Source organism: Saccopteryx bilineata, chromosome 8 (genome assembly GCF_036850765.1).
Source record: "Saccopteryx bilineata isolate mSacBil1 chromosome 8, mSacBil1_pri_phased_curated, whole genome shotgun sequence".
Classification (NCBI taxonomy): domain Eukaryota; kingdom Metazoa; phylum Chordata; class Mammalia; order Chiroptera; family Emballonuridae; genus Saccopteryx; species Saccopteryx bilineata.
The window spans coordinates 27,735,155-27,748,886 of record NC_089497.1 but is presented as its reverse complement, the minus strand read 5'-3'; the positions used below and the strand labels follow the sequence as shown (position 1 = coordinate 27,748,886).

At 39.1% G+C, this 13,732-nt stretch overlaps 1 protein-coding gene across 2 annotated transcripts in view; it reads right to left on the bottom strand.

Moving 5' to 3' along the window:
* Positions 1-13,732, bottom strand: part of ABI3BP (ABI family member 3 binding protein) — a 254,121-nt gene that overhangs the window by 181,584 nt on the left and 58,805 nt on the right. For both annotated transcript variants that reach the window (XM_066240657.1, XM_066240658.1), the window contains exon 2: positions 8,285-8,464. In XM_066240657.1, coding sequence (XP_066096754.1) covers positions 8,285-8,464 — 180 coding nt within the window. The remainder of the gene's footprint in view (positions 1-8,284; positions 8,465-13,732) is intronic.

Genomic DNA, 13,732 nt, shown 5'->3' with positions numbered 1-13,732 from the left:
ATAAGCATAGAATTCATATTTATTCATATCTGGATAATCAATTATGAATAAACTTTATTCAAAATCTCTTAAAAATGAATTCTCCCTTGTGAAATAAAAATAAGTTGAGAAACCATAATAAGAAACTGATGATTACCTTTTGGCCTGAACTTGCTAAGATAAATTATCAGCAGTTAAGTAAATAAAACAGTAGTATGCTATTATTTGGATCTATTTCTATATTTTGTAAGACAGGTCAAATTTTTGTTATGTTCTTGCTAAAAACTGCTTTACTCGAGTAAGACTGAGAGCGTAAAAGTGAAATCTAGAGACGACAAGCCCTTTCAGCTGTATCTTTTTTTTTAAACTATATCTTTAGAAGATTCACCTTTTGTTCCTTTAGAGGCCACAGCTGTGGAATTCTAAGAGGCACCTGAGAACTCTATTCAAGGGTACCAAATAGGAACTCCCCCTTAATAATTAAAGGATCATGACTACGGGAGAGAGGTGTGTGCCCACAGAAGCTGCTGTGTCAGTCAGATTTTGTTTCTTCTTTTGTTTCTTAATCTGTTTTTAGAGTTGTCCCATCCAAAAAATTATTTCTTCAGTACAATAGAAAGATGAGAGTATTTCTTTTCAGTAAGTGACAGCTCTGCTAAAACAATCTACTACTATCATGTTACTGACACCCCACACTCCACAACCCAAACAAAACAGAAAATAATACCACAGGACTACCACTTAGACCAACGTTGGCAGCAACAGTTGTGAGAAAAACAACTGCAGGTTCAAGAGCTAGAGTTCCAGCTTCAGGTCACAAGCCGGCAGCCATAAGAGCTGAAGCAGGTGCTGAAGAAGGAGCTGCATTCGTGTCAGTGGAGTGGCTCTGAGTCAGTGGTTTTAGTCGTTTTTGACTCTTCTGAGGAGGAAGAGGAGGTTTGAGTTGAAACTGCCATAAGCAAACTCAGAGTACAGCCGGTGGTCACCCAGAAGGTAAAAACCCAGCAGCCAAGAGTGCCTCAAGGGCCGGCACAACCCCCTCCACAGGTAGTGGGACACTCTGTGGTCTGGTCCTACACCCAGACAGAGTTGATGGAGTTGGGGGCAAAATTCAGGCAGAATCCCACTGAGCCCCTGGCAGCTTGGTTGCTGTGGTTGTGAGACATAGGGGTGGATGGCACCATGCTGTCTGGAACAGAGATGAGGAAATTATCTGCCATTACCATGCACTCCTCATTGAGGTAGCATCTTCAGAACTGCCATGACAACCCAGGAAACCGTACCCTATTAGAATGGGGGATGGCTGCCATTCACACAGTCTGGCAGGATGCTGGAGACTTGGGGGGGGCAGTGAGTTGCTGGCAGTCATATATGAAGCTGCAGCAGCAGGTCATCTGGAAACTAGGTATGAAGAATGCTGCTTTCAACCTGAGGTTCCATGGGCCAGATGAGGGAGGGTTTATGGCAGGGATGAGGGACTTTATTCTCTATAATGTCCCATCATCTCTTTTTGGGTCACTAGTGGCTATCTTGAGCCTATGTGGGGCAAACCATTAATGTACTTACACATACTTATCATAGTTGGGCGGAGCGGAGGTAGCACAAAACTATATAAAGTTCTGCGGGCTGCTGCCCATGCTGCCCCCAAAACTAACCAAAAAAAAGCAGGGGAAGCGAGCAGCTCTGGCAGTTGCCAAGAAAATGGCTGGCGTTTGGATCACACAGTTGCAAGATTACTTGTTGGAGACAGCTGTGGAAGAGGTGGATCCCCAAGACCTGTTGTCCCAGTTTGAATAGGGGGAAGGCTGAGGGACCTGTCTAACTTGGATGTGTGGGGTACCAGAGGCCACCTATAAAATTGGCAATCCACTGGTCCCAATCTAATGTGCAGCAGGTGTTGGCATTAGAGGATAATAGGTGCTTTTTTGCTGCAGCAGCAGAAACCAAGAGAACTGTCAGGGTGGCACAGGCCTTGAATGTGTTTGGCCCTGGGCCCTGTGATCTTGCTGAGTAGTTTAGATGGGGTTGTGGCAGTGAACAGAGCACTTATGGAATGGTGCTGAGACCCATTCATAAAGAGCCGTATGGCTAGTTGCCTGTAATGATTTTTACTTTGGTGATTTGCACAGACAGCTGGGCTGTCTATCGCGGACTGATCATTGAGCAGTATAATGGGCTCTTGAAGAAGAGTGTAATGGACTGCAACAGGAGTGGTTGCATTGGCTTCCTTGCTGGATAGACATGCTGCTTATGGGCAGTACAACAAGAGACCTTGATGGAAGGGGGCCACAGCACCTGCGGAGGCCCTCCTGCACTGGGAAGCGGCTCTCACCCAGTTGCAGAGATCACCAAGGACACTCTATGGCTTCAATGGACATAGCCCTGGACTATACATGTCATCCTGCCTACCATGGGGTATGGGGCTAGAGGTGGGCCTCCAGTCAACTCCCTGGGGAGAGTACTCAGGGAGACATTGTGAAGGGCACCTTTGTAATTGTCATTTTTGGTATAGATTATGTCTTTGTAATTTGGTTGCTATAGTCTGTTTATGTAATGTACCTCACTCCTCACACAGGGACCATTGCACAAGATACCTGGTGTGTAGATTGTGAGACGAGCAATCCTAAAGGGGTAGAATGTTGGTAAAACATCTGTGTTAGGCTTGCTTGCTTGTACTTCGCCTGATTAGTGCACAAGCACGTGGCAGAGCCATGTGTCTACAGTTCATGTAAGGCTACGGGTGCTTGTCCTCAGGTTAGGTGGTGAATTGCCTGCCTGCCAGTGTGAGGGGCTGTTTTTTTATGGTCTGTTTGCTTGCTGCTGTGAGAAGTGGTTTTCCCTGCCAGTTTACTCTTCCATCATTGTAAGACTCCATTAAAACAGGAATGGCTAACCACTTTCTGGCTCCGCAGTTTCTCTACCATCTTCCCAAATCCAGTGTGAACTTGCCTGCCCTTGGGGCCATCAGCATTACAATGTGAATCATGTTTTAGCACGTCATTGCAAGGTTGTCACAGCTATTAATATTAATATTTATTAATAATCAACTGAGAAAATACTATTTTTTTCTACTGGTCCAAGTAATCTACTAAAATTTTAGTAAAAGATTTTACATTTTAGTAAGCATTTTTATAGACATTTCATATGAACCTTATTTTCCAAAATTGCAAAAGGGAATATTTTATACTTTTTAGTTTTGCGTGTAAGACCAGCATGTGACTTTTGGAAATGCCTCTACTAATAGTATTTAGATAGAAACAAATAGGTATTAAATGTACAAATGCTTATAAATGATTATTCAGAAGGATTATCTGGCCACAGATCACTAAATGTTCATTTGAATATTTCTAAATAATAAATAGCTTCTTATTTCAATGGTGAGTTCTTTTAAACATATCAAACAAGTGAAATGTATCAGAGTAGGTGGCACTTTTATTTGTTTTGAAAATGAAAGCAAGTTACTATGGGTATAGGTCAGTGTAACTCAACAAATACTTCTATTACAGAAGAAAGTAAGTGATGCTCTTTTTCCATTAAAAAAAATTCATAAAAATTCTTTGTTCTTGTATAGCACATTGCACTCAAGAGATTTCAACTCATAACATCTGACCATGAATTCACGAATATGCCCACAGCACATCTGTGAAACATAAACTTGATTACCGTTTTACAGATGAATAGAATTGAGAATGATCATAAGTAAACTGGTGACAGGCAGGGAATAGAATAGAGACGCTAATTTCAAACACAGTTTATGGCAGGCAGAATAATAGCTCGCAAGCGAATCCTTCAGACCTGTGAATATGTTAGGTTAACGTATGGAGAATTAAGGTAACAGATGGAATTGAGGTTGTTCGTCTGCTAACCCCCAAATAGGGAGAGCATCCTGCATTATCCAGCTGGGCTCAATATAATCACAAGGATCCTTAAAAAGTGAGAGAGGGGGCTCTGGCCGGTTGGCTCAGTGGTAGAGCATCGGCCTGGAGTACAGGGGTCCCGGGTTCGATTCCCGGCCAGGGCACACAGGAGAAGCGCCCATCTGCTTCTCCACCCCTCCCCCTTCTCCTTCCTCTCTGTCTCTCTCTTCCCCTCCGGCAGCCAAGGCTCCATTGGATGGCTCCTTAGCCTCTGCCCCAGGCGCTAGAGTGGCTCTGGTCGCAACAGAGCGACGCCCTGGAGGGGCAGAGCATCGCCCCCTGGTAGGCAGAGCGTTGCCCCCTGGTGGGCGTGCCGGGTGGATCCCGGTTGGGCACATGCAGGAGTCTGTCTGACTGTCTCTCCCCGTTTCCAGCTTTGGAAAAATACAAAAAAAAAAAAAAAGTGAGAGAGGGAGGCAGAAGAGAAGATCAGAGTGATGTGTAGAATTGCTTGGCCCACTGTTGTTGGCTTTGAAGGTCAGAGAGGAATGCCGGAAGAAGCAGGAGACAGACTCTCCCCTCAGGGCTTCCAAGGAGTGCAGCCCTACTCACTCCTCGATTTTAGCCCCGTGAGACCCATGTCGAACTTCTAACTTAAATAAGGGTAAGATAATAAGTTTGCCATATTTAAGCCACCAAGTAGGGTAACTTATTACAGCAACAACAGAAAACTAATAGACAGCTGCTAATCGAGCAATTAATACAAACACAATAATGAAGAAAGTCAATCTGAGTAACCAAAGAATAACAGTTAACTTGGAAATTCAAGTTCATTTTGAAGTAATAAAAGTAGAAACACACAGATTCCTTGGCATAAGGAAAGGTAGGAAAGGAAATATGAAAGAGGAATGATTTTTATAGTAATAGAAAACAAAAGAGATTAATAAAAAGAACCTATTGATCTACAGGATGAGGTAAGAGGTTTTAAAAGGCCATTGGAAAATGACTTCCAGAACAAGTTTGAGAATCTTTGTCCCTAGAGATCTTTAAAATACATAATGATCTATCTATTTTATCTACCTTGGGTGGCTTAAATATAAATATATATAATATACTTGCCTGATGATAGGGCCTAGATTACATGATCTTTCATGGCCTCTTTCAGCCTAAATCCTCTACACTGACTTGAGTCTATTCAACTCAGAGCCACAAATATATATGTAGTTATTGCCTATCTACTCACTGAAAATCATTCTGCTATGAATAACCAGAGAATAAGACATAAACCTTGACTTCAAGAAGTTCACAGTTTAATAATGAACTAAGGTAGACAACCAACCATATTTATGCTAGACAATAAGAAGAATCATAAAAGCTGGATAAGTGACGTATTGACTAAAACCCATTAAATACATGAAAATTAATGCATTCTCATTGGCCATAAAACAAACAGTATTATTAGTCACCGTGGAGATTAGCAGAGCACCAATTTATTGCAATGAGAATTTATCCTGCCTTTTCTAAAACACTATTAAGAAAAATAAAGTAAATGAGAAAAAGTCCTTTATTGGAGAATTTCAGCTGACAATACAGAAGAAATGATGAAATTAGATTCCATATAGACTATCTACAATGTAAAACGTCTATTTTATAATCCCAGTTTAAAATAAAAATATCATATGACCTCACTCATTTGAGGAATCCAATGAACAATGTGAACTGAGGAATGGAATTGAGACAGAGGAGAGATCAAAGGGACCAGAAGAAAAGAGGACAGAGGGAAAGGGAATGATAGGATGGGATAAACCTGAAGGGAAGGGGAGAGGGCGCTATGGGGAGGGAGGAAAGAAACTGTTGAGGGGAATATGGGGGAGGGGGAATGCATTCAGGGCGACACTAGAATCTATGTAAATACAATAAATTAAATTCAATAAAAAATGATTTAAAATAAAATAATAGATCTGGGCAATGATCACCAATAGATGCTAAACCATATATTGAAATTGAATTTCATAGTAGAGGGGTCAAGCTGAGACAACTAAACATGCCAAACAGTCTTAAAAACCATTAAGTATGGTATGAACCATCATGTACCTCTTCTGTGAGTTGGTAGGAAATACATAGTACCACCTATAAAGTATTATTTCTCCCCAAAAGCTGAATCCAAATCTAATGCAACCTCCAAACCTAAATATCTTTTCACAGGAAATACAGGGATAAGGGAGCAAGTTCAAAACTGTGAAATGTAAGCAACCAGTTAAATACAGAACGTGAACCAGGATGTGTAACCCAATGTCTCCAGAAAGTCAATGACATTGAAAAAGAGAAATAATTATATATATTTATTCTATAATTATATTATAAATAATATTATTATATGTAATATTCTATAATTATATTATAGAATGGAGATTTAAAAGACATATCAACCTATGTTACATGTAGATTCTGACTCAAAACAAGTAAACATACAAAGAAAACTACTTTATGAAGGCATTTTTAAGATCACCAGAGAAATGTAAATATAGACTATGTAGAAAATATTATAGAATTGCTATAATGTGATAAAGGTATGGCAATATTAAAATATTTCTTATAATGTAGAGATGCATATTGAAGTATTCATAGATTTAATAGTATGATATCTAATTATGCTATATCAAGTCATATAATGTGTCGGAAGAATACATGGGACAAGATTAACAAAATGTGATATGTATTCAAGCACCATGATGAGATGTGGAGGTTATCATAATATTCTCTCCCCTTACATTTGACATTTCCATAATAAAAATATTTTAAAGAATGAAAACAATAGTAAGTAAATAAAAGGGTACCTTATCCTTTTAATTATCCCGTATTGTTGAACTAGTGAACTATCACAAATAAACTATTTCTTCTAACACTGAATAACGGAGCAGATCTGTTTCTGTTTGTGTGGCTTTAAGTATACAGCACCCACTCACTTTTTACAGTAAAGAGTGAATGGAATGGGGGAATATTTGCAAACTTTCAAATTCCTTATGGTCAAGGTTAGTGTTGCATTTGTCCAAAGTTCCTAATTTTTAACTTTTTGGTAAATGTAATTTTTTGCCTTGAAGTGATCATCTTAGGTAGAATTTAGTCTAGACATTTAATTAACAATGTTACTCTCTTGCCTGGTTTTAAAGTACAACTGAGACTTCTTTATAAGAAACAGGGGCTGCAGGACAAAATAGATTCATCTTCAACATTCCAAGCATATCTGAGTAAATGCCAGATCTGACCTACAGTGGTTCAGATTGCAGGATTAAACATCAGAAGTTCATGGAATGGCTCCTCAGGAATCATTCTAGCTGTGGAGCTAAATATAAATCTTAGACGGTTCAAAAGCCTTTGAAAGTATTCATACTAGGTGTGTCTTTTTAAAAAGTGTTATTCTTTTTTTTTTTTTTTTTTTTTTCATTTTTCTGAAGCTGGAAACAGGGAGAGACAGTCAGACAGACTCCCGCATGCGCCCGACCGGGATCCACCCGGCACGCCCACCAGGGGCGGTGCTCTGCCCACCAGGGGGCGATGCTCTGCCCATCCTGGGCGTCGCCCTATTGCGACCAGAGCCACTCTAGCACCTGGGGCAGCGGCCAAGGAGCCATCCCCAGTGCCCGGGCCATCTTTGCTCCAATGGAGCCTTGGCTGCGGGAGGGGAAGAGAGAGACAGAGAGGAAAGCGCGGCGGAGGGGTGGAGAAGCAAACGGGCGCTTCTCCTGTGTGCCCTGGCCGGGAATCGAACCCGGGTCCTCCGCACGCTAGGCTGACGCTCTACCGCTGAGCCAACCGGCCAGGGCAAAAGTGTTATTCTTTAAAAATGCCTTATTTGAAAATAATTTTTCTGAACACGACTTGAAGGTGCTCACATCCTTCAAATTACATTTCAGTGTGATTAAAAACATTTTCAAAGAAATGTTAAACTTTGTACTACTATAATATACATGAAAACTTTAACTGTTTTGTCTGAAATATAAATTCTTCAAAATGTAATATATTTTGCTTTTTTTTTTTAAAGGTAGCTTCTCATGAAGAGAATCCAGAAAGCCATAGTTGTTTATTTTCCACCAGAAGAGAGTAGACACTGTGGGGGAGGGGAGACTAATTCATATGAAATATATTATGGAGATTTAAACCAGGCATTTCAGCTTATTTTTTTCCCTATGCGACTTCAGTTAATGTGCTCAGGTATGATGGCAATGAAGTTGATTATTTCTGTAGTGCATGCAAAATATGCATTACATATTTTTTGATGTAAGGAATTGTAATACGGTACTATGGATCATAACAATTTTGAAGAGGATGTGTAATTCGATTCAACTGAGGATGTGAAAGAAATGGTGCTTGCCTTCAACATTTATGTATCAGGTAACACCCATTACCTCACATCTCTCTTTCCCAGGCCTGAGAGCCAAACATCTTACCGACTACAGCCTCGGTGTATTTCCCTTCCGCAGGAAGAGGGAAGTACTGGTTTGGAGATAAGTTGCTGCCATATCCCAGGAGAAAACCTTCCAATTTTACGTTAGGATTTGGACGCAGGAACTTCAGGAAGATAGAGTCACTTGTGGTATTGATGTGGACTTTCAGGCTTGGCCTTTTACCTAAAGATGGGAATAAAGGAATAGGTGGCTGTTACTTTACCTCAGCGGCACGCCAGGACAATTTTGGAACAAAGGTTAGACGTCGGTGGAAAGCATGTTCTCTACTTAATTACTCAGTATCACAACATACCCACCCAAATAGCTAAAATATGGGTAATTTTGAGATCACAGAAAACAGATTTTATAACACATAAAACAGTCAAGGAATACAAAGTAAAACTGTAGGATTTAATAATTGGTAATTTGCCTAACCATACGGTGGCACAGTGGATAGAGCATCGGACTGGGTGGGATGCGGAGGACCCAGGTTGAGAACCCCAAGGTCACTGGCTTGAGCGCAAGCTCATCTGGCTTAAGCGCGGGCTCACCAGCTTGAGCAAGGGGTTTCTGGCTTGTGAGTGGGATCATAGACATGACCCCCTGGTCACTGGCTTGAGCCCAAAGATTGCTGGCTTGAGCAAGGGGTCACTCACTCTGCTGGAGCCCCCTGGTCAAGGCACATATGAGAAAGCAATCAATGAACAACTAAGGAGCTACAATGAAGAACTGATGCTTCTCATCTCTCTCTCTCTCCTATCTGTCTGTCCCTATCTATCCCTCTCTCTGACTCTCTCTGTCTCTGTCAAAAAAAAAAAAATGGCCTGACCAGGTGGTGGTGTAGTGGATACAGCATCGAACTGGGATGCTGAGGACCCAGGTTTGAGACCCCGAGGTCACCAGCTTGAGTGCAGGCTCATCTGGTTTGAGCAAAAAGCTCATCAGCTTGGACCCAAGGTTTCTGGCTCAAGCAAGGGGTTACTCGGTCTGCTGAAGGCCCACGGTCAAGGCACATATGAGAAAGCAATCAATGAACAACAAAGGTGTCACAATGCGCAACAAAAACTAATGATTGATGCTTCTCATCTCTCTGTTTCTGTCTGTTTGTCCCTGTCTATCCCTCTCTCTGATTCGTTCTCTGTGTAAAGAAAAAAAAATGATAATAACACTGGGAAACAATTTTTTTTCATTTTCTGTTGCATGAGGTTTTAGAACTGTTTAAATATATTTCTGCCTCACTGATTCCAAATCTGATATCCGTTTGTTGGTGCATGCTCTAGTTTTTACGCAATTTTAATTTCTTTTTGTTACAGTTAATGGCATGCATTGGTTTTTAAATTGGAGTTAAAGGGCAATGACTCTTGGATTGAACATAACCACAAGGCAATCAATGTTTTACAAACATCACTTTTATATAATTGTAGTTGTTTTTAAATTAAAAAATTATTATCTGATAAAAACACCCTCTTATTTTAAGATTGAATCATGGCTTCTCTGAGTAGGCGTAAATGTAAGAATAGTCCTGACACCTTCTGTTATATATGTGGCCGTTACACATTTCAACGTCAAACGTGCAATAATTCATCATTTGTGACACGTGCAGATACTGCCTATTTTCAAGTTCCTTTTGGCGATCAAGACAAGAATTGGGCTCCTTATTGTGTGTCATAATTGTGAGGAAATGCTTCGTGACTGGACAAATGAAAAACGCAAAGGAATGCCTTTTGGTATTCCCATGGTTTGGCATGAACCTAAGGATCACAGCAGTGACTGTTATTTCTGTCTGATCCATTCAAAGGGCATCGGCAAGAAAAATGGAATATGACTGCATATCCTAATATTCCTTCAGCAATAAGACCTATCCCACAGTCTGAGACACTATGGTTTCAGTTTTCAATGGTTTTATTTCTTCTAAGGATGAAGAAAGTGAACATGGTGATTAAGTGTATTTTGATAAGATGCATGAGGAAATGGTTGTAGAATCTGAAAGGTCTTCTTCTGATGCCAAGCAGTCATTAACCCCTCAGCAGTTTAGCCAACCCAAATTGAATGACTTAGTAAGAATGACATAAAAATTGTCCTCGACTTTCTGAAGTATGAGGAGTATAACTGGATCATTTGTGTGGATCTTAAAAATGGTAAATTTACTGCTAGGATAACAGAGAGGTTTCATGAAGTATCCTTGCTTTCTGTGTTTGTGGGACAGCCGAGCTCAGGAAAAACACTGGACATAAAGGATGCCTGAAACATGAAGCTCTGGAAGAAAGGATGCAAAATATTGTGAATGAACCTGTAGTTAATTGAGACAGGATCATTTTTCCTCTACTTCACATCAAAGTTGGCTTACTGAAGCAGTTTGTTCAGGCTTTGAATAGAGAAAGTGAATGCTTTCAACATATTATTTCTGCTTTTCCTGCTTTGTCTTTTGAGAAGATAAAAGCAGGTATATTCAATGGACCTCAAATTCAAACCCTCCTACGTGACAAAGAATTTGCCAGGAAGATGAATAAGGAGGAGAAAGCAGCATGGCAGTCTTTTGTGGCAGTTACAAAGAACTTCCTTGGCAACAAAAAAACAGAAAACTATAAACTTCTGGTTCATAGGATGCTGTTGGCTTTCCATGACATTGGATGTAACATGAGCATTAAGATTCACTTCCTGAACAGTCACCTTGATAAGTTTCCCGAAAATCTTGGAGCTGTTAGTGATGATCAGACTACTGCTGGAGCATCAAACGAGATTGTCCTCAACAAGTACACAAATGCAAGAGCTACAAATGCAAATTTTTGCCTGAATAGAATTTAAATAAGTTTTGCACAAATTTTATGATTAAAATAAGTACTTTAATATGTTCTATTTTGAAATTGTAGACAAATTATGATGTAATCATATCTTTTAGTAGTGTATTAATGTATTTATTACATTATATAAATTATTATATTTTCACAAAGATGATGCCCAAGAAGACATTTTACTTCATTATGTTAAACTAAGTGTTGAAAATTTTACATAAGATGAAAACCTAAAATCTTGAATTGCAAAAAAAACTGTAGCTTACAGAGAAAAACAATGTCAGATTTCAGATCAGCACACTCGAATTAGGTAAGAACAAATGTTTTTGTGGATGCAACAAAAATTTTGTTCCTCAGTGTAATTGGTAATTTGTCATTGAGCAAGGAGATGGAATTTAAGGCTATTTTGTCTATACACAATTGGTCAGAACCTTCCTTTTACACGTACTATCTGGAAATGGTGAAAAGATCTATAATTGGCAAATTAAATTACTGCATTTTGAAAACCTCCAGCTTCCTCTCATATATATGTGTGTGTGTGTGTGTGTGTGTGTGTGTGTGTGTGTCTGTGTGTGTGTATGCCTCATATATATATGTGTGTGTATATATATATGCCTCATATATCTATGCCTCATATATATATGCCTTAAAATTTTATATATTTTTATTTCATTATATATATTTATACACACACACACACTATGCTGACATCAGGGGCATAGAATCATAATAACTAGGTGTCTTGACCAAGCAGTGAAGACAATATTGTCCTTTGTCTTTGGGGCCAGAAGGAGCTGAGTTCAAATTCCAGCTCTGCCACACACTTGAGTGTAGCCTCTGGCTACTCATTGAACAGGCTGAGCCTTGCCTTCCCTTTTCTAATTCATAAATTACAGATAATGAATAACAATGTCTACTTTAACAGGATGTTTACCAAGATTAGTGCAAATGCCATGACCTCAAAGCTGGCACATAATTACTCAGTAATTGGTTACTTGAGCAGGTCCATTCATTGAGCCATGATTCAGAAATTCAAAAATGTTTTATAAGAAAAAAAATGGTTTGTAAGGTTTTTGTAAGTTCACATTAAACTAATGTGGTAACAAAATCTGATCTGAACTGTCATAAGGTCTCTTAGTCTTTCATAATCTCATTGATTACTCAGTGTGACTATTCATGTGTTTAATTGTAGAAATATTAATGTGTATTTAATCAAATGGGTCAAGACACCACTAAAAATATTACTTAATGTATGGTCTAGGTATCCTAGTGCATTTCTAAAATCCAAAGATTTTCTGAATTCATAAATATATCTGTCTCAAAGTTTTACATAAAAGATTGCAAACCTCAATTATTTTCTTTCTTTCTTTACAGGGTTTTATATTTTTAAAATATTTTACCTATTGGGAAGATTGCATTTACTAATTTCATAACTCACATTCTATTTCTCATTAATAAAAGACTTGTATATATGCCAGTCAGAACCTCTGAACAGCATGGGTTTCCCAAAGCCATCATACTGAAGTGATACTATTCCAGTCAAAATCAACCTGGACCACCTCAGTATAGCTACATAAAAAGATTTTGTTAGGCCTTTGAAAAAATTAAAACAGCCCCTTCATGGATAACAGGCTGTGGGAACCACTCTCTTGCCTGAGCAGTCAGTACCACTGTTCATAGCTATGTGCATAGTACTTCCCAAGAATGTGATATAATTTCCATGAATTTTTTAATTCTCAGATACCTTTTCCTAAATTTGTAGCAAAATTGAAACCCAGAGATACTGGGTGGCTTATCTAAAGTCTGAGAAAGACTCATCTAGTTCAGTTCATCTAGTCCAATTCTCTCACAGCACAAACAACTAAATTGAGGGCAGACACACTTCTGTCATTCTTCAAGTCAAGGGTCTAACTGGATCTCAGGTTCTCATAGGCTGGACTTTTGTTTTTGTTGAGAATTTGGTTATTAACCAATAGAATAAGAGTGGCCAACCCCCAGACCACAATACATTAGTTGTTGTTAACTTCTGATGTTTTATCCTAACATCATTAGCTTTTGATGAGGTGATTTATGCTTCAGACATAACAGATTTCACCTACACCAAATTTTCCCTTCTTAGTTGTGTGCCTGAATTAATCCTAGAGTCACATCATCCTGTTCAATAGGTGGAACAAATATAAGTCAAGCACTTCTGCTGCCTTAGAGAGTTATCAGGTGTCACAATAAATCAAAATATACCTGTTGATTTATACCCTGTTTCCAATACCTTGTTGGGAAGAAGAAAGGAATTTTAGTGTACTTAGGTTACAAGCATGTTTGACCGAGAGCCAAGAATCACAGCATCATTACATTGGATCTCTGCTCATACAGTGTGATGTGATGTAGCACATTATTACTCCCCTTGGAAAGTGGAAAGGATAGCTACACCAAGTGAGGAAAGGCAGGCTATAAACAGAATCACTGACCAACAGAAATGGAAGTGTTCTCACTTCCTCTGCACAGAAGAAAAAACAACAACTCCCGTTTTCTTTTCCATTTCCTAATAATCTGTGTCAACAAAGACATCCACATCATGTGCTTTTTTTTTACATATCATGTGACTTTTAAAATAAATTTGCAGTTACATCCCTACTTAGTTTTCATGACTCTTGTCTTTTTC